The following is a 20,452-nucleotide window of genomic DNA, read 5'->3' on the forward strand; positions in this document are numbered from 1 at the left end:
CTCACCACTTTTTAATAAAATGGTTGACCACCTGTATCTGCTGAGCAAATATACATAGGAATGTGCTGCAATATACCAAGGTCTTTAGCAAGACATACTGAGCTTATACCTTCAGTAATTTAGGCTGCAATCCTATCTCTGCTTTTCTGGCCACAAGACCTATTGAATTCAATAGGACCTACTTCTGAGCACACAAGTTTAGGCTTGCAGAGTTAGCTATTGATGTATACACTGTACCTTTAAAGCACAATGGAAACACATTCCTCCCCCACCACCACCACTGCCAAAATACTACTACTACTGCTGCTATTATTATTATTATGGGGACAGCAATTTGCTAAGAGTTGCTAGTAACTCTGTGAGGGATAAGCTACAGTGCCCTAGAGGAGAAGAATGTGCTTTGAATGTGCTCAGGTTTATGGCAGGTGAGGGTGGCTTGTCCAAAATTGTCTTGTGCACCCAATGGGGAATCTGGTGGGCCAAGATTGGCAAGTGGGCAACAGGTTCCCCACTCCTAGTATTGTGTGTTTGTGCATTGTGTTGAACCAGAGATGAACTGTTCCGGAAGCTCTGCAGATGCCATCTTGGTAGTCAAGATAACCCCACAATTAATTGGTAGTTGTTGTAGCAATGAGCTCATATATGCTTATATTCACTTACTTTGATACAGGCCAGGGGTCAGCAACCTTTTCCAGTCGTGGGCCGGTCCACTGTCCCTCAGACTATGTGGTGGGCCAGACTATATTGGGGGGGGGGAATGAATGGATTCCTATGCCCCACAAATAACCCAGAGATGCATTTTAAATAAAAGGACACATTCTACTCATGTAAAAACACGCTGATTCCCGAACCGTCCGTGGGCTGGATTGATAAGGTGATTGGGCCACATCCGGCCCACGGGCCGTAGGTTGCCTACCCCTGATACAGGCTAATTGGCTTGCTTTGATGGTATCCTTATCTAGGGGCTTGGGGTGCTGTGCTTTGAACCCAGAAAGGGGAACAACTATCTGTAAGATTTGGGTATTTGCCACCTATGACCTCATCTGGTCAGGTGGCGTGATGGGAAGTCCTAGCCAAAGTGATGTAGACTGCTTTGTGGATAAAGAATGTATGAATGTCTGCTGGGGGGAGCGCAAGCCATCTCCTTGCTGCGATGTCCATCCCCCATCTGTTAGATCTGGGAGACCTGGCAGGCTGCTCTGCTGTAACTCTACACCTTTCTTTAATAAAGCACTAGAACTGATAACTCTGATGTTTTTGACATTCCTTTTTGGTATCCCTGCACCCAACCACTCCCACGAGCTCTTTTTTCAGCCTGCGGTACAGAAAATGTACCTACATGCTGTAATTAATTGCTTAATTGCTGCTTGCCACGCTGCTGTTACAGGTACAGGAATACTGTCTCCCCCCCACCCCAACAATCCTATATGCTTGAATGGTGAGTAGTAAGAAAATGTGGCCATAAACATACCCATTTATTTTTAAATGGGTGTTCTTTAATGTTCTTTAAAAACTTCCCTATTAAAAACAAAAGTCTATGCAGCAAACAGTCTTCCTTTCTCCTCGGCCTTTGCATTGGCTGCAATTTTGCTGTTGCGTACTTGAATTATTCACCAGTACTCCTGCTTCAGAGTTCAGTCTTCCCTTCAGTTCAGCTGCTTGTGCATGTTTCAGACAAACTGCTTGACTAAAACAAATCAAGATACAGTGGTACCTCAGGTTAAGTACTTAATTCGTTCCGGAGGTCGGTTCTTAACCTGAAACTGTTCTTAACCTGAAGCACCACTTTAGCTAATGGGGCCTCCCGCTGCCGCCGCACGATTTCTGTTCTCATCCTGAAGCAAAGTTCTTAACCCGAGGTACTATTTCTGGGTTAGTGGAGTCTGTAACCTGAAGTGTATGTAACCTGAAGCGTATGTAACCCAAGGTACCACTGTACCTGTTTTGCGAGAGCAGTGATTGTTGATCTCCAGGAGAGGTGTGCAAAAATATGACGGACATGAGTGCGCTCATATGCAATTGCCTTGTGTCTCTTTGGATAGCATTAAAGGAAACACATATCAGAGGAGAGACAGAGGGACAGAAACCAGGCATGTGGAACCTCCAGGCTTTTTTATCTGGCCCGCCAGGTCTCTCTCCTGGTCCTGTACCACCCCATTCCCCACCACTCACCAGCCCTGCCTTGCTGGAAGATAAGGAGGAATGTTTGCATGTGCAGAAACTAGATTACTACAAAAGGAGAACATTCACATTTAATGTTCTGCCTGCTGACCCTGCCCACCATGGGGATGTGGCCTAAAGGGTTCCTCACCCTATGTCTTTCATCTTTGGCTGCTGCAGCTTGTTCTGCAAACTAAGCAAAGCTGCACCTACCAAAAGTCCTTCTTGTACACCAAGCATATCCAACATGGTACCCTCCAGATGTTGTTGAGCTCCAGCTCCCATTGTCCCTGACAATCAGCCATTATGGTTGAGGTTGATGAGAGTTGTAACCCAGTCACATCTGGAGGTTTGTGATGGCTATTGCTCTGCACCAGGTGTTTTAAAGATAGATAAGCCTTCTTCTTCCTTGCATCTTCTATCCATGCTGCCCACCCTACAAAGTGGGAATAAGGCGCTATATTCTAGGTTAGATCTTGGGGTTGCCAAGTTCCACTCCTGCTCCTGCTCCTTCAGCTTTAACAGCATTAAATATCAACAGCAGGTGATGATGCTCCAGTTTCGCTTGCTGATCTCTGCAGATGTTGCTGCTGTTAATTGCACAACAGCAGTTCCACCCAGGGTCCCCAACTCTCTGTCAGTTGGCAGCCTTGAATCCCTTACACTGTTTGGGGAATAAAGGCAGTGTCACTAAACAGTGAGAAGGCCGCCAGAAGGAAGGAGGCTTGTGAAGCAATTCCACAAGCATCAAAAACAGCCAAGAGGAAATTGGCAGGGTTTGCTAGGCTGCAGGTGGGGCTTATTTAATCAGGTAACGTGGGTCATGCTCCATAAGCTTATAAAAGCAGCAGCTGAGGAGTGTATACATGATATTTAACACAGGATGCTACAAAGTAAGCTATGCATTTCTGTGTAAGTTGCCAATATAAATTTAAGACTGAACAAAACATCCACAATCAGAGCAATTGCAACAAAACAGTGACCTATCCTGGCACAGGAGAGATAATAACATGGCTTTTTTAAGCTCACAAGGGGAAAGTCACTTTGCTGGAGCAGTTTAAAAGAAGAACAACTGGCAGGAGAGGAAGGGCTACGCACCCTCCTCCTGCTGCTGCTGCTTCTCCATTCAAATTCCTTTCATTTAAAAATTGCATCAGTAACATTTACATGTATCATTTGTTATTTTACTAATTAGGCTATTCCAAAGGAGCCTAGGGTTGCAAGCACCAACATGTTGAAACAGTACAATTTAAAGTACTGTACAATAAAAACTTAATTAAAAGAATTGAAAACTATTAAAAACATTTAACATATGTGGTTACACTCCTAGCATAGAGAAGTTAGCTAAGCAGATGGAATCTTAACTACAACACTGTCACCAAGTGCAGAGTTTTGCTTCTCTGCAATAAGAGTGATGTTTCACCATTCATGAATCATGGCCTGGATTCAACTAACTGGTCCCGCTAGTAAAGGTAAAGGACCTCTGGATAGTTAAGTCCAGTCAAAGGTGACTATGGGGTGTGGCACTCATCTCGCTTTTCAGGCAAGGCAGCTGGAGTTTGTACACAGACAGCTTTCCGGGTCATGTGGCCAGCATAACTAAACTGCTTCTGGCGCACGGAGGACTATGACAAGTGCCAGAGTGCGCAGAAATGCCATTTACCTTCCCACTGGTATGCTTTCGAACTGCTAGGTTGGCAGAAGCTGGGACAGAGCAATGGGTACTCAACCCTTCGCGTAGTGGTCAAACCGCTGACCTTCTGATCAGCAAGCCCAAGAGGCTAAGTGGTTTAGAGCACAGCGCTACCTGTGTCCCCAGGTCCCGCTAACAGAAGGACTTCCATTATGGCAATGGGCTTTCCTCCTCTCATACACCCTGCTAAATTGTGTCAGGGTGATAGTGGCTGGGAGAACCCCACAGAACAGCATGAGTTTGGAGAGCAGAAACACTTGTGCTAGCAGAATGTTTGTAACGGTGTAATGTTGAATTCCTCCCTCCCTATAGGATTTATTCATTGGTGTGGGATCTTTCCTGCGGATTCTTTGATGTAGGAAAGGCTTATATATCACCAATGAGGGACATTTTGGAGCCTGAAGACTATATTATATCACAGGCAACCTTCTGGAGACCTCATGCCAGTGGTGGGTGGAGCAACTAGCATGACATTTACTTTTGTACACTAACAGTTGACGTTTCTACAAGCAGCCACACACCCCACACAAGAGGCATTATCACAGCTCAGGCCGATTCCACACAGGCAAAAGCACTCAAGGAGGCTGCGCAGTAGGACCACTGTAGGGTGTAGGCTAGTGATGGCGGATATGAACTGGGAAGAGGTGTTGTCTGGGAGCCCCCCCCCTCCCAAGGGCCAGATGGAGAGGCCTGGAATGCTGAATCTGGCCCTCAGGCCTGATGTTTTCTACCTCTGTTTTATAGCAGTGCTTCTGCTACAGCTTTAGGCCTCGTTCTGAAAAACAGCAGATGAGACAGTAAACCTATTCTCTGGTTGTACTACTTCAGACTCCAGACTCACATGATTTATTTAAGACATAGGAATATCATGCACACTGAAAATCAAAATGTCAAGGGGGAAGGGTTAGTGTTCTCTGACTCGATACTGTTTCTCTGTCCTAGGATTTTCTTTTCTGCTATGTGAATCTGAAACGGAACAAGTCAGATCTGAGAACTAAGCAAGCCTTGATATGTTGATATGTGAGGGTCAGGCTAGATGTGACTACTTTTTGAATCATGTCTTTGTGACTGGACAAATTTCTTTGCTTACAAAGAGCAGCTGGGGGGGAGCCCTGGTCCCTACTGGGACTGTGCTGTGTGGTGGTGGGTTCTTTTCTGACCCAATTCTTTTTAAAATTGCAGCAAATAACCAATTTTAAGTGGGTGATTTTCAATGGAAAAATAACATAGGGGAGTTTTAGACACCTCCCAGTGAGGGGGCCTCACCACTAAAAAGAAAAAAACAAAGATTTAGCCAGTAAGCAAAAAAAGTTTACAACACATTTAGAGCAGCAGTCCTCCATAATGTTACATTATGGTTCTTCATTTGCTTCTTCATAGTTCTACCAATTGCGAAATGAATCACTGCTGGCATGTACGTTGTTTCTCAACTTGGGGAAACAGGCTAGAAAAATAACCACAGGGGGAAGGCAGTAGGTTGTGGTAGAAAGGAGGGGCTTAGCTGAACTACAAACGAAGCTTTGACTTCTGGGCTTGGAAAATGGAAAGTCGTTTAGTTTACAGTGAGTCATTCCTTGCTTTTTCATTTCCAGGCCAGCAGGCATCTGTTAATTATCTCTAACAAGTTCTTTGACTGGTGCTTGAAAAATAGTTATCATGTTAATCAAATAGAATGAATTATATTTGAAGCTTTAACATTATTTTTACAGGACAGCAGAGTAACTGGCCTTTATTTCTTTGGTCAAGTTCACAATTAAACAGAGGAGCTATCAGATATAATACCCTTAATGATTCTATCTTCTTCATTAATTTTATATAGAAAAATAAAAACTTTCAAGACTGGCCACTGGATAATTTCTTTCTTCCTATCATCTCCTCCTGTATATGGGTTATCATTCCTGACAAAGAAGAGAAGCTTGCATTTTTAAGCAACAATTTGCCTCCCTTAATACACATACTTAGCTATATTTGAAGGCTGTGCATACACCATGCATTTAAAGGACATGACTGCCCCCAAAGAAACCTCAGAACTGTAGTTTACCCCTCACATAGCTAAGATTCCCAGCACCCTTAACAAACTAGCTCCCAGATTCTTTTGAGGATGTCAAGTGCTTTAAATGTATGGTATGTGCATAGAGTGAGGGAGCAATTGCTGCCTTGAATAATCAACACCCTTTCTCAACCCAATGGCAGGAAAACAGTAGTGTTCAGGCACTACCTTTGCAACCCAGGAAGGGGAAGACCCCACCCTGCTGCATGTGTGCAGGCTGGTTCCCCATCCCAATCTACAAAAAGCAACAATGCAATTCCTTTTATTAAAAAAAGCAAGCAAGCTGGGGATCTACATATCATGGCTCATTTGGGTACCTAGCATTTGCAAGGAATTTTCTACTATTTGTAGAAAGGAGGTGTGGAGCAAAGGCACTAATCTCCTCATTCGTTTTTTGTGAAAAACTAGCCTGATCGCACTTCTCAGTGTTTCCAGACAATAAATGAGTCACAGCAATTATTGACATTTAGGAAAGCTGATCACATGTTAATGAAGCTGAAGCCTAGAGTTGAAACACCCATTGTCTCTATTGAAGAGACTTTTGGGTTTGGTTTATAATCTTTTATGCTAATCTTCCCTATTGAAGAAGTGATTGCTGCCCCATAGAAAACAATTCAGGTCCCGAGGAGTTTAGCTAGCTGTGACTGGGCAGAAGTGCTTCAGTTCATAAACAAAAAGGTAGTGGCAAAAACAAGGGTTTTCATGTTTCCTACTTATTTCACACAGTGGTACCTCGGGTTACATACGCTTCAGGTTACATACGATTCAGGTTACACACTCCGCTAACCCAGAAATAGTGCTTCAGGTTAAGAACTTTGCTTCAGGATAAGAACAGAAATCAGGCTCCGGTGGCGTGGTGGCAGCAGGAGGCCCCATTAGCTAAAGTGGTGCTTCAGGTTAAGAACAGTTTCAGGTTAAGAACGGACCTCTGGAACAAATTAAGTACTTAACCTGAAGTACCACTGTATTAAATAAAATTGTAGCATTAAAAAAATTACTCTGCTGTTACCGAAATCACATATAAAGCCCATCTTTGTTATATCATATTGTAGGTGGTGGATCTGTGGTTGAGGGATCATGGATCCTGAACAGTAACATATTTTGCTTTGTGAAGGGCTGTGGGGTGGGGTGGGGGGTGGGACTTGAATTGTTGTTGTTTAGTCGTGTCCGACTCTTCGTGACCCCATGGACCAGAGAACGCCAGGCACCTCTGTCAGGGGTGGGACTTGAATAGTGCTTGACAACCCTGAAGTGTTTTCCATTGTTGTTATCCTGCTGGGTTGGGTTGTTTTATGGAAATGCAGTGTGTAACCATGAAGTTACTTGCAGCAGCAGCAGCAGCAGCAGCAGCAGCAGCAGCAGCAGCAGCAGCTCAATTTAATGCTGGGTGGGATTAAACAACTGAGGACTTCAGCAGAGTTGTCTGGATGCCAGGTCTACCTGTAAAAAAAAGACAGCAGTTCTACCCATCAAGAAGTAATTGGAAAGGTGGACCTGCAATAAAGGTGTCTCAGAGTCCACACCTACACAGGTGCCACCACTGCTAGGCTAGATGTACAAAGAGGGCATGCGAAAGTGGTCACATGAAGGAAATGTCATCATCCGTTTCCTCACTGCAAAGTTTTTATTTATTGTAAACCTCTCCCACTGGCAGTGCAATTGGCATGCCCTTCCGTTTCTGCTTCTCTTTGGTAATGAGCAGGTGTGGCCTGCAGCAGTGTGCATTTTATTGTGAGGGAACAAAGGAGGAAATGCAGCAATATATTCTTAAGTTTAGCATGTAGTAACAAGGCTAAGAAATGTGGCATCCTGCCACAAACGTCATTTTGCTAGCATAGAAGCTCATGCTGAAAAGGGAAACAATTCCAATGAACAATAAATAGGTAATTAATTTTCCACATGCAAAAAAATAAGGTGTTGCATTTCCAGACAAAACGGCTTTGATGAGGAAAAAGCTGGCAGGACCTACAAGAGACCGTGGCATCTTTCCTTCTGATCACTGTTGTGGAATCCTACCAACTTCTACACATTTACAGAAATAAGAAAGACAGTTAAATGGGCTAGGCTGCAGTCCCTGGGAGGGATCACAAAGACCAGAGGATCCTCTGGGCCTCCAAACTGTCATTTCTTTGCAAACACTTCTTGATGACCAACAAAGGGAAGGAAAACATCAGCCCAGAGAACAGGGACAGGCCATTTCCTCATCCTCCAAAGGCCATCCGTTGAGAGCCAACATCCTGTTCTTCATACCAATGGGAACGTATTGCACCACTTTAATTTGAGATAACCTGCAAGCAACCTGCATAAATTAAGCATATATTGAATTCTAAGGAATTCATATTTCAGTAGAATAAAATACATTCTAAGAAATAAAAGCTCCAAAAATACAATTAATAATCATCCACCATCTTGCACAGCATATTACAATTGCTACAACAATTGTGGGCTACAGAAGGGCTAAACATGATGCCTTCTTGTCAGTGTTACTTCTTCTATTCCCATTCCAACCTCCACACTAAAGGTTGGTTGTAAACTGACTGGTTGAACCTTGGGGGCCCCCAACACAATAAAGTAGTACATGAGGATGATGATGATGATATATTATTATTTCTACCCCGCCTATCTGGCTGGGTTTCCCCAGCCACATTTCTTGCCATTGGTCAGTTACAGACATCCTGCACAAACTGGGGTTAAGGAGCGGAACTTTCTGGCCAGAGGACATTCCTTCCAAGGCAGGGCTCAGCCGGGGAGCTCCAGTAATTGATTTCTTTTTTCTTTTTTTCTTTTTTTTTAAAAAAACCACAACAGGGGTTGTAAGGAAGACGTTCGTTGTCAGACCTGGATCTTGGGACTTTTAGGTTGCAGTCCTACACAGCAGGTATGGAGAACCTGTGCTCTTAAACTCCGGCTGCCATCAGCCCCAGACAGCACCCCCAATGCTCAGGGATGATGGGCAAGGATGGAGTGCAACATCTGGAGGGCGACAGGTCGCCCCACCTCCCGCTATACACGATTACACGGGAGTAAATCTCACTGAACACAGTGGGGCTTCCTTCCCGGGAAGTAGGCACAGAACAGCGATGTTGATCCCAGAGGTGTGGGAACACACCTCCAAGTTGGGCGGCGCTGGGGGGGACGACGGAGAGCCTCTGCACATGCTCTGGGGCTTCTTCATTCATGGCCCTCGGGGAAATGACCGCCTGGTAGGGCAGAGCCAGCCCTGAAGCAGAACTTAGCAGGAAGGAGGTGCCGGCAAAAGGACGGCCGCCGCCGCCGCGGAACTCCCATTTCGCTCAGGCGCTCGCAGGGACAACTGGAGCAAAAGCAGCCGGAGGAGGAGGGGGCGGGAGGAGGCGTGGCCGTGGCTCTTCGCTTTCGGGCAACGCGAGCCACTCAGTTGTGAGGCGCGGAGTCGTCCCGGTGGGTCTGTGGCAGCTGCTCGCGGGCTGACTGAGGGGAGGAGGAGGATGGCCTGCGCCCGGAGCCCTTTCCTGACCTCCTGCGCCTTCCTGGCGCTCTTTCTCCTGGTGCCCGGCGGTGAGTGACGCGCTACGAAGTTGAGGGGGACTTCTCTGAGACCCCGGAGGCGGAGGAGGAGGGGGGCGAGGGCTGTCTGCCTGCCTGCCTGCCTGCCTGGCGTCAACAATGGTGGGAAGGGAAGAGGGACGAGGAGCGGGTTGCTGGCGGGTTGCCCCGGGAGAAGTTCCTCCAAGGGGGAGCCGAGGCGTCAGCAGCGGGGAGGCGCAGAAGTGGCCGGCTCTGCGTTTCAGCGATCAAGAACCAGCTGGTGGCGGCTCGGCGGTGCTCTGCGCATCTGCTATGGATGGCAAGCGTGTGGGGGGAGGCTAAGTAAGGCGCCCTTCTCGGACACTGGGCAACCTCTAAGAAAGGAGATGCATTGAGCAGACATCCAGGGCTGTCGAGGCGAGGAAGAAGCTGGCGCTCCCTCTGTCACACAGAGACCTGTTTTCCTTCTCATGTTTGATTAAGGGGCGTTCTCAATGGGTTCGGGCTTCGCCGAGGCCCCACTCGGGGCTCATCATGCGTGTATGTGTCTGAATCTCCCGGTTTTTGTTTTTGTTTTCTTAAAACCTCCGAGGCCTCTTTTGTGAGCTTGTTCTCAAGTGCAACTGCCACCGGCCTCACCAAAATCCGCTTTTCGTATTCCCAGACTGGCGTGTGGGGGGAGCGGTTAACACCCGATTGTCTATTACCACTAGGTCTGCTGCGTTTCAGAATTGCGTGTCTGCACCTCAAGATCTTTATAAATAAGACTTCTTGTCATAAATAAAAGATAGCTAAGGTTTGAGCATTAGCAGTAGTTTCAGGCAAATGTTTTTGTTTTTTACGAAAACTGCCCATTCCACTCTGGCTTAGAGCTAATTGGGGGATAATATAAGCTAAGCATTGGAAGTAAAAGAATCTCTGCTCCCTGCAGTTTTCTGTCCCAAGCCTATAAAATGGGGAGGCAAGACACAAATGTTGGAGGTAGGAGGCTTTTGTGTTCCAGTACTGAGACCAAAGTAATCTGCTGTATGTCACTTTATGACAGGGTTGCCCTTGCTAGGAGAGGTGCAGTAGATTTTGAAGCAGGCAACTGAAATCCTAGGAATGGAGTAGAGGGGACTTGGGCAACAATGGTGAGGCAGGCAAGGTTAGACCAGAGTGGTTCACACAAGGCCATTATAGAAGAGGAAGAAAAGGAGGAAGCACCTTCTTCTTCTTCCTCTGAAGGAACTAACAGTTGAGGAAGAAGTTACTTGACCAAGAGGTGTTTCACACAAAATTATTAATACAGTTGCTTAAAGTTACACTCTAAATTTAGGCAGTGTGAAGAAGATGAGCAACAGGTACTGATGTACATGGTGACTTCCAGTAAAAGGGAGATGAATGTATTTGGCTAGATTCACGTAGGTTGCCGTGTTGGTCTGACGCAGTCAAAATAAATAAAAAAAGTAAAAAAAAATCCAATAGCACCTTAGAGACCAACTAAGTTTGTTCTGGACATTTTTAAAATTTGTTTATGTATATGGCTAGAGGCACTTAAAAGCTAAAGCAGAAATGTGTAAGTTGTGGTCCTAAGCTAAACACAGCTGATCAGGAGCTCAGTAAACTTCCTGCTTTTTTGTATAACAACTACTACACAAAGAAAGCACACATAGTACAACCCAAAGTATAATTAGTATAAGTCAAAGCATGCTGTGCCTTGTTAGCCCCCAAAGGCCTTCCTGAGGGGCCAGGCTTTGCATTTCTGGTGTCACCATCTGCCTGCCTTTGCCATAAAACAGAGCTGGGGAACCTTTGGCCTTCCAGGTGCTTTTGGACTCCAACCCCCATCAGCCCTAGCCATCATTCTCAATGGTCAGGGATGATGGGACTCGCAGTTCAGCTACACCTCGACGGCCAAAGGTTTTCCAGCCCTAAAATACACACCCTCCCACTAAAACCACCGGACTTTTGTTGCCAGGAATTTCAAAAGCAAGGGAGTTGGTGAGCACCTGGCAAGTCTCAGGGGCATGGTTGGGGGCTGCATTCAGCTCATCAGGGTCCCAAATAATGTAGGCCTGTGCTAAACATTTTGCTGTGCAGAGAACAGAGGGAAGGAAGAGAAAAGGGTGGTAGATGCCGCCATTAACAGTACAGTAGTTAAACATCCATGGGCTTTGTTGCAGTTTTGAGATGAAGAATGGCATGGACACATGTTACATATGCTACTTCATACGTATAGATGCACATATGCCAATCTAGGCTGTCTTTCAGATGTAAAGCTGCTCTGTGAGCTAAGGGTTTGTTTGTTTGTGTTTGTTTGTTTGTTTTAAAAGGTGGGGTGTGAAGGCACAGGAGATTAGAGGCCCCTGAAGATTAACTGAGGGTTTCATGGAAAAGACTGAAAGAAGCTGCAAAGTGGGATTTTATGCTTTGTGCTTACGTGGTGCCCATGGTAATGGGAAGCCACCCTTTCTCCCTTTCCCAGCACATTTGGTGGAGCACCTCCCACTTTTCTCATATGCTTCCCCATCCATGATTTACGTTGTTCCCAACACAGCTTTTTATAACACAGGAAATTTCCTGTGTTAGAAGAATTGAGGCTATGAAAGGAGCAGTTGATGATCTTGTGCAGAAGTGGGGTTGAGGGAACGCAGCATAAAGGGAAGAATTTTGTTTTTGTTTAAAAGGTTGTCATGGACTTTTGCTGCAGGGGCAAATACACACTTTAAACCAAAGGCTGATGCCTAAGGGCTTAAGGAGTAGTTGCTGGTGTTTGAACAAATCAAAACCCGGGTCTGTGATCTGAAAACAGAGGTTATGTGTGTACTTTTGTAACCCAAGAAAATATTTAATAAAAACAAATTTTTAAAAAAGAAGTGTTGATAGTGAAGGGCACAAAAACAGTTATAGCAACAAAGGTATTTGTATTTAAAAGATTTATAGGCTGTGTTTCTGTTTTTTAAAAAGTGCTTAAGGCAGCTTAGGATAAAAGTTAAGCAGTAACTCACCACAGAAAAATAAACATAGAAAGCTATCAAATGGAGAGAAAATAAGAGCTATATATAAGGAAACTTGTTTGATTTGTGGAAGCATTAGAACATGGAATAACTTTCCTGTGGAAGTGGAAAGAGAGGCTGAAAACTTTTACAATTCTCAGATACTACACTTGATCTTAGCCAAAAGGCCGAGAAGCGATGATATCTCCGATAATATTATGCTACTAAATAAAAAAAGCAAAAAATATTTGTCAGTAGATGTAGCAGGATGAACTAAGGCTATAATTATGTATTCATTTACCTGGAGGCAAGTCTCATTGCAGAGTGTATTCAAGTGCACTGTAAATAATGCAAAAGTCAAGATAAAGTACATTCTCTTCCCTTAAAGGTTGGGCCTTTAAGAAAGGCTAAAGGAATCCAAGTATTAACACAAAACAATATTTTCTAGAAGGGACATACATTTGTTTAGCTTTTTTTGCACACTGCTGCCACTAAATAAATATACATTTCATGCTGTTGTCTTCTGCTCTATACTTCTTGAACTAGTGCATTGTTTGTAGCTGAGTAGAACATTTTGCAAATGATATCTGAAGGAAACAAGTGTTCTTTTTAACAAATTACCGGTAAGTTGTTACCACTGAAAAGGGGAGGGACAACACAACATTCCACACAAGGAAGTACTCAGGTATGTTTCTCTAGTCACATTGGCCATTAGAGAAAAAACTGGTGGTTTGTCACTCAAAATTAAAGGCTTATTTATTCATATTAAATTTGTAATACCATAACTTACCATGGTGTGTGCATACAGTGTGCATACAGTGGAAGTCCTCTGTGTAGCAGTCATGTATAACCCAGTGTGTATATTAGCCCAGTTATTCATCGACCTAGATTCTGTCTGCAAATGGTAAACTCTGGGCTGTAGTCAACCTAGCCCTCACAGAAGGTCCAATGAAGTGAATGAACCTAAGTTAGTTATGTAGCAACTTCATTGCACCAGGACTTCCATTAGCTCAATGGGGCTTCCCCCCTTCCTCTTCCTGTGCCCCACAAATTGACTTGGTGGAGGGTCTTGAGAACCACTGGAACAGGGTGGGGTGTGGGGTCGGACAGGGTAGTTTGTTTCATCTGTTTGTGCTGATGAAGCAATATGCTTAGTGTTACATTGAATTTCCCCCACTGTTTATTTGCGCTGCCTTTGCTTGCACTCCCTGCGTCCGCCCCCCATAAAAAGGGCTTGCAGTTTTTTTTTATCTGTTTCAGGAATGAAAAATTGTATCATGTCAATTCCAAGGTTGCAAGACTGTTTGTCTTTCTATGACTGTGCTTTATACTGCATAACCTTGACTGTAAAACTTGCAAAGTTTGTAGCCTTTCAGATGTCACTAATCTTTGACCTTGGCTGCATACTGGAATCATTTTTACATTATTTTTTTCTGAGACCATTCTTGAAGCCATTTAATGCAACAGGCCTCTGAGCCTATATCTGCGACAACACCATCTAATTCTTAACATATAATTTTCCTTTTGTGGGACGACTGCCACATTTTAAGCCTTAGTTTGTGAGGCTGTGAAAAGTGATTCCAGAGGGAACACTCGCAGCTCAGGGGCATATAGCACAGGTTCAATGTAGGGTTCAATCCCCAACATTTCCATGCAGAGCTCTGAACAGCCTGTAACCTAGAGAGTGGCTGCCATTCAGTATAGAAGGGAGTGAAAGGTCTCCCTTTCCTTCCAATACACCTACTCTCCTAGAGATTAAAACTGCATGAGTGGTATGAGATCATTTCACCGTGAAAAGATTTCTTCAGTTGATAGAGTGTTCATCAACACCCATGTAACTATCCCGAGCAGCCTATTCGATCTTTTATACGGTATAAGTAACCAGATACTTTATAACTGAAAGTACTGTGATGGACTTCTATGGCATTTTAGCAACTAAGTTGGAGTCGTAATCTTGGGCAGAAATGTGGCTTTGAGCATTACAAGGCTGTTTAGTTGTGCACTGTGGTGGAGCGTGTCCAAACACAGGCCAGGAGCTGGGGCATGCCCTGAGGGAGGCAGGGCACAAATGGAGCCGGCTGTGGCTCACCTCACACCCACAGCTTCTCTCCGCTGTGGAGGAGCTACATGTGGCACATCCCCACCCAGGAGAGGGGTGACAGCTCTCTGCCACTGACTGCACTTTGCAGACGTGACCCAGAAGTTGAGCTCCATTGAAGGAAGCCGCCTCCGCAGCTCCAGAGCCAGGGTCTGATGGGAACCTGTTGTGGGGGCTCCTGGTCACTCCTCCTCCAGAAAATATGCCCGGGGCTACGTGCTCCTATGCTACACCACTGGTTGTGCAGAGTGATCTCTGACCCATGACATTCCTCCTTTAGTCCTTATCTGAAAGTTTTACTGTAGCCAGTACATAATGCAGCAGTGCTGGCCTCTTTACCATGATTAACATCAGTGCAGAAATAACATTCACTAACCCAATATTAATATTGATCAAGGAAGGGGAATAACCACAGGAGAGGGTAGCATGTAAGCCTGCAGCTCATTTCTGATCTCCTAACTATGGCTAGAGGACCAATAGTGTAAGGCCTTCTATTGCAGTGCTGGTGGAGAAGTATTTTCTGTGCTCCTGCGATGAATGGTTGGTTGGAGATTTGTGTATTTATTTATTTATTATATTTCTGTACCGCTTAATACAATAGCACCTCCAAGTGGCTTACATAAAACCGACAAAAATGCTACTTCCTGAAAACCAAACAAATACAAGCTAAAAATAGTGCACAACCATATGTCACAGATAAAACTGTACAAAAAAATAATTAAGAGTAAGAGCCCATGAAAGCTTGGGTAAACATGTTCATCTTAAAGAGGCAACTGAAAGCCATTACTGTCTCTGCTTCACAGATTGCCCAAGGTGGGTGCTACCATGGAGACAGTGACAATCTGCTGTTTGCGGAATGGCCAGCAGGGTCTCCTTGGAAGATCTTAAAAGTTCAGCTGGATCTGTACTGCAGGAGGCAGTCAAGAGCTTTAAATGGCAGAGGCAAAACCTTGAAGTTGGCTTGTTAGTAGTTAGTAACCAGGCAGGGCAGATTTTGAACACCCAGTGTAATATGTGTAAAGCTGGTTGTTCCACCAAGCACCCTAGCAGATGCATTTTGCACCAGCTGCAGCTTCTGAACCCTGTATTCCTGCATGAAGTGCACAACAGTAGCTTAATCACGAGGATAGCAGTGTGTGGGGGCCAATGCAGCAAGACCATCCTTGTCCAAGAATGGTTGTGCCGTACTTGGTTTGCTAACATTTGCAAAGTTGGTAATATGTGCTCAAAGCCGCTGAGGTCACTTGGACCTCTTGTGACAGTGGTAGATATAACAAGATTCCTGAACCATTCATATGTTGCTTCAGAGTGAGTGCAACCCCTACAGGCTACACAACACAGTTTCCAGACTTGGCAACCACCCATCCACAGGGTCTGTTGTATCATGATTTACTGGTCCTCATTTAGCCTATGACTTCATCTAGGGACCAGTTTAGGACACACACAGCCTCTCCTGATTCAAGTGTTGCAGAAAAAATAGAACTGGGTGCTATCTGCATTCTGACGACACCATGCCACACGTCCTAATGACCACTCCCTGTGGCTTTGTATAAAAAACATTTGGCCAAAACTGTGCTCTTTGGGACCCCACAGATCAGTTGCTGGCATTTTTACTTGGAAATAAGTTTCATTATATTCAATGGAGCTTGTTCTGTAGGTATATACAGAATTCTGGAAAAAAACCATCAGTCACAAAATGGCTATTATGCAGCATTTGCATGATTTTCACATAGGTTGTCCCCTAGCCACCATCAACTTTCAGATTATATCTGTCTTTCATGGACTGAATTGTAAAACAATCGCCTATCCAGCACTTTCCAGTGCCACCATGGCAAAAGAACATTGATCCAGGTCATTGTCCTTATTGATTTTTACAAGGCGTCTCCCCTCCAAGCCACCATCAAATTAAAAGAGGGGCTTATGAAGGCAGTCAAGAATGGATCACAAGTTGAACCTACACAATGAATTGAACTCACACAATAGGTTTGACATATACTTGCCACAGGGGAAAATACTGTCGGGTGGGTGGGTGTGAAGTAGATCAAAGAGGGAAGGAGAGCAAAGCCACAGGTGTAGAGGGATTTCTGCCTCACTGAGTTATTTAGTTGGGGAGAGTTGCAGAACTGCTCCCCAGCCAGTCAGCCCTCTTCTGTGGGGCCTTTACAGAGCAGATCCCTGAGAAGATTTCCAACCCCTCCCCACAAAGCTGGGTGGGAAGTATGATGGCTTTGCTGCTGCTAAAAACAAGGAATACCTGCATCTTCTATCTCCCCCCCCCCCCCGTCTCTACAAAATAAGAACACCTCTGGGTCTTGCTTCTTTGCCAAAAACAGTCTCCTCTGTTTCATCTCCCCCCACCCCTTTCCCCGCATGGCACCCATAGCCACTTGCATTTCACACCCACACATTTCCCATTTCACAAACCACATCCACCATAGCTCATTGTCTCCTTTACTCTGGCCAGAATTTCCAAGGGAAGGAAGGAATTCCAATCAGAGAGAAAGAAGTAAGTAAGAAGAGAAGAGCAGTGGCGGGTAGAAGAAAGCCTCCGGTCAACCAGCCAGTTTTTGTTTCTGTGGGTTCAGGTTTTCTCATGGATGCCAGGGAAACCCTTACTGGGTGCATGTGCACCCACAGGGACCATATGGTGGGGGCAGGGGGCACCACCCAGCCATAGTGATTGCTTTTGCAGGATTTCATCCTTGGGATACCTCTCTTTGGGAGCTACCAAAGCTTTCAATACGCCTCTCTGTCATCAGTAAAATGCATGTTTTAGTGAAACTATTTCTCTTTTCCTAAGCATCCTGGGTTCAGAATAATACGAGATGGACTGTAGGAAAGGTTTAACTTGTTCCTGCCAATTGCTCTTTAAATTGAACCCCTGGCTCCCCACTTTGAATATTTAATTGAAGATGGTGATGATGATATTGAGACAGACCAAGCTTCATCAACTAATGTATCTGCTGCTATAATAGGAATATAGGAAGCAGCCTTATACCAGATCAGACCATTGATCCCTCTAGCTCAGAACTACTGGCACTGACTAGCAGTGGATCTGCAGAGATCCAGGCAGGGGATCTCTTCCAGCTCTACCTGGAGTTTCCTGGGACTGAAGCTGGAGACTTCTGCATGGCATGTGTTCAGCCACTGAGTTATGGCCCTATTTCCCCATGGCTACAATCTTTAGAAAGATCTTTAGAGCCTTGGGCAGCGTCAAGATGTTAGTCAAGATGTTATGCAATGTGATTATATGTAAAAGTAATAAAAATGATTATATAAAAAAGTTAGTACTTTTTAATCAGCTTGGTATCTAATACGAAATTCCATGTCTAGCATAATTGTATCTATCTTGCTTTCAACTACAGGCTCACCCAGACTTCCTTTTGCACCATGTTTTAAAGCTCTGTGTCGAAGCAGCGCTTTAAAATTTTGCCCTGGCACTTTCCACAGGAAGACACTCATTTTAATGCTGCACCAGAGCAAATGGCATTCCATGGAAAACCCAGTTGCGGTTTTCTCTAATTCAGTGGTGAAATATGGGACCCCAAAACCCCACACTCGAACACGGAGCTTATGGCACAAAAGGTGTAATGGGTGAACCCTTCTTGACATAGCTCTGAGAGTCAAGCAAGGAAGACCTTTGATTAAAAAGCACCTCCTCTTCAAATGCACAGGAAATAAAGCAGTGGTGTGGTCTGGTTCCTTCCTTCTCATGTGCAGGAAATGTGTTAAAAGGCAGCAGCTTGAGAAAAGGGGAATGGGGGGAAAAGTAGCAACTTTTATTTCCTCCATGCAGGCAGCATCTCCTAAGTGTTCAGTGTTGTCTTCTTGTTCTACAAGAAAAACAGCCTGGATTAGACTAAGAATTTATTAAGATACCTTTGAATTTCAGGAGGAATTAGGAGACAATTGAGGATGCCGCCATTGTGTTTTGAAGTGATAATTTATCTTTTTCCTGCTGTGTTTTTTCTGTATGCTTTATCAGATCTATAGCAGCTCATTGGCCCATGCAGTATTTTAGTCTGTTCCTTTAAATTGACAGCATTTCCTTAGGACTCATAGCTGGAATCAAGTTATCTGTACCCCCACCTGCTCTGTATAAAGCAACTTTTGTGCAGAGAAACAACAAGATGTTGTAAAAGCAAAGTACAAAAATCTAGCCCATTTGGGACTTAATGTCATTTAACAGACCAGGATAACAGGCCAGAATTTGATTATCTCAACCAGATCAAAGCATTCAATTCAGAGCCTAATTAGACATTTTGTTAAGCATGTGCTTGCATTCAACATGTAATTTTCAGAAATGCTAATAGCATCCCCTGGTGGGGATCGCAGTGGGAAACGTGTCCTCAGTGTCATGTCTACTTTGGCCCTTATAAAGGATTTAGAGTCCTCTCCAAAGTATGCAAACACTATGGGCGCAATCTCTAGAAATGCAGGCTTGTTGACAGTTGTTATAAAAGACAGAAGGTTGTTATAAAAGCACATGTACCCACTATGGGAAACAACTGAAAAAGAAAAGTTTATGTCTGGCCTTGGCGTAATTAGCTGTTCAGGGCAGCTAACACAATCAGTGCAAAAATCATTAAGCAATAAGACTTACTGCCAAGCAACTGTGTGAAGGACCTAAAAACCATAGATAACAAACCCCAGATTACTTCAGTATCAATAGCAAACTATGACTGCTTGGATGGACTCCCTCCTTGAAGTCTGAAAAGGCCAGCAAAAAGCTTCTTCAGGGAGTCAAAATCATTGGGGCAGTATTGCAAAGTTTCTGTGCCTGCTGGCCACTGCTCTTGACTTCTCTAGAAGAATGTTAGAGCTGTAGTAGACAATTTTCAGAAGTGGGGAGACCGGCACATGGGAAGGCCAGCCAAACCAAATGTGCACGTGTTTGTTAAACATGCACTTGTCAGTATGGGTGGGAAACTTTGTTTACTCATTGGAGTGCAACCACTACCTCCCCCCCCCCCCCCGGGCTAGATCACTTCCACTGTTGGAGCTGGACTGGGGAGGGAATCAAAGCAGTGGGGTGTTGAGGGGTTAGTTTTGCTCCCGTCCTCCATGCACCCCTGCACACCTGTGAATATTCAAACTGACAGATACATGTTAAACAGACACATAGATGTCTGACTTGGTCCTTGAATATGCAGTTTCCAGGCCACGAATACTTTTAAATATTGTAATCAGTGCCTTCAACTAAGCCTGGAAAATAACTGGCAGCTGATGTAGGTTTGAATTAAACATTGCTAATTATAGTTGTCTTGCTAGTTTGCTTTACAGCGTTTAATCATATGTGTCAACTTGTGGAAAGCAAATCTATTTCTGAGTTTCATTTCAATTAAGTTTGAAATAAGCAGGAAGAAACCAGTGTGCAGTGGTGAGTGGTGAACCCTTCAGAAGGCTTAGAGCTCCTGCTTATCACAACAATAATGGAGTGAGGGAACATTTCCCCCCAGTTTGAGGTTAATGTTGCAATCCTGAACAGACTTAGTAGAAAGTCAGGTTGATTCTTTACTGTTCGGCATGTTTCCAAGTAAATATATTGAGTATCTTGCTGTGGGGTTCAATCTTTTGAATTATCCAGTTTATGTCTGGCTGCGGTATTAGACTGGATGAAGGCCGATAAACTGAAGACAGAGGTATCATGAGTGAGTGTACTATCTGTCTAGAGAAGTGGGAGAAGTGGTCTCATCCTGTGCTTGATGAGATAACACTCCCGGTTCCTCCAAGAAAAAGGTTTTCACATTGTGCGATGGCCCTTGATCTATCTATCTTATTAGAAGCATTGGTTGCTTCTGCAGTATAGAGTTCCTTGTACCAGCTAAGGCTTGTGGACCAGTGAACACCTTACCTTGACAGAGACAGCCTGGCCTCAGTTAACCTTCTCAAGGTTAGACTAATGTAATGCACTCTGTTTGAGGTTGCTTTTGCAGATGGTTTGCAAAGTCCAGTTAGTGGATTAC

General features: G+C 44.5%; 2 protein-coding genes across 2 annotated transcripts in view; one reads left to right on the top strand and one right to left on the bottom strand.

The window, feature by feature from the left end:
- LOC310838913 (uncharacterized protein) overlaps nt 1–9,082 on the bottom strand; it is a gene marked incomplete at its 5' end in the record, with an annotated part of 31,152 nt that extends 22,070 nt beyond the window's left edge. Inside the window, one exon of the mRNA XM_083726858.1 lies at nt 8,938–9,082. Within this exon, the coding sequence (XP_083582984.1) occupies nt 8,938–9,082 (145 nt within the window). The remainder of the gene's footprint in view (nt 1–8,937) is intronic.
- Nucleotides 9,036–20,452, top strand: part of SHISA5 (shisa family member 5) — a 41,090-nt gene continuing 29,673 nt past the window's right edge. Inside the window, exon 1 of the mRNA XM_083726882.1 lies at nt 9,036–9,440. Coding sequence (XP_083583008.1) covers nt 9,371–9,440 — 70 coding nt within the window. The 5' untranslated portion in view covers nt 9,036–9,370. The remainder of the gene's footprint in view (nt 9,441–20,452) is intronic.

The sequence above is a fragment of the Podarcis gaigeae genome, assembly GCF_964106915.1.
Source record: "Podarcis gaigeae genome assembly, chromosome: 2".
NCBI lineage: Eukaryota > Metazoa > Chordata > Lepidosauria > Squamata > Lacertidae > Podarcis > Podarcis gaigeae.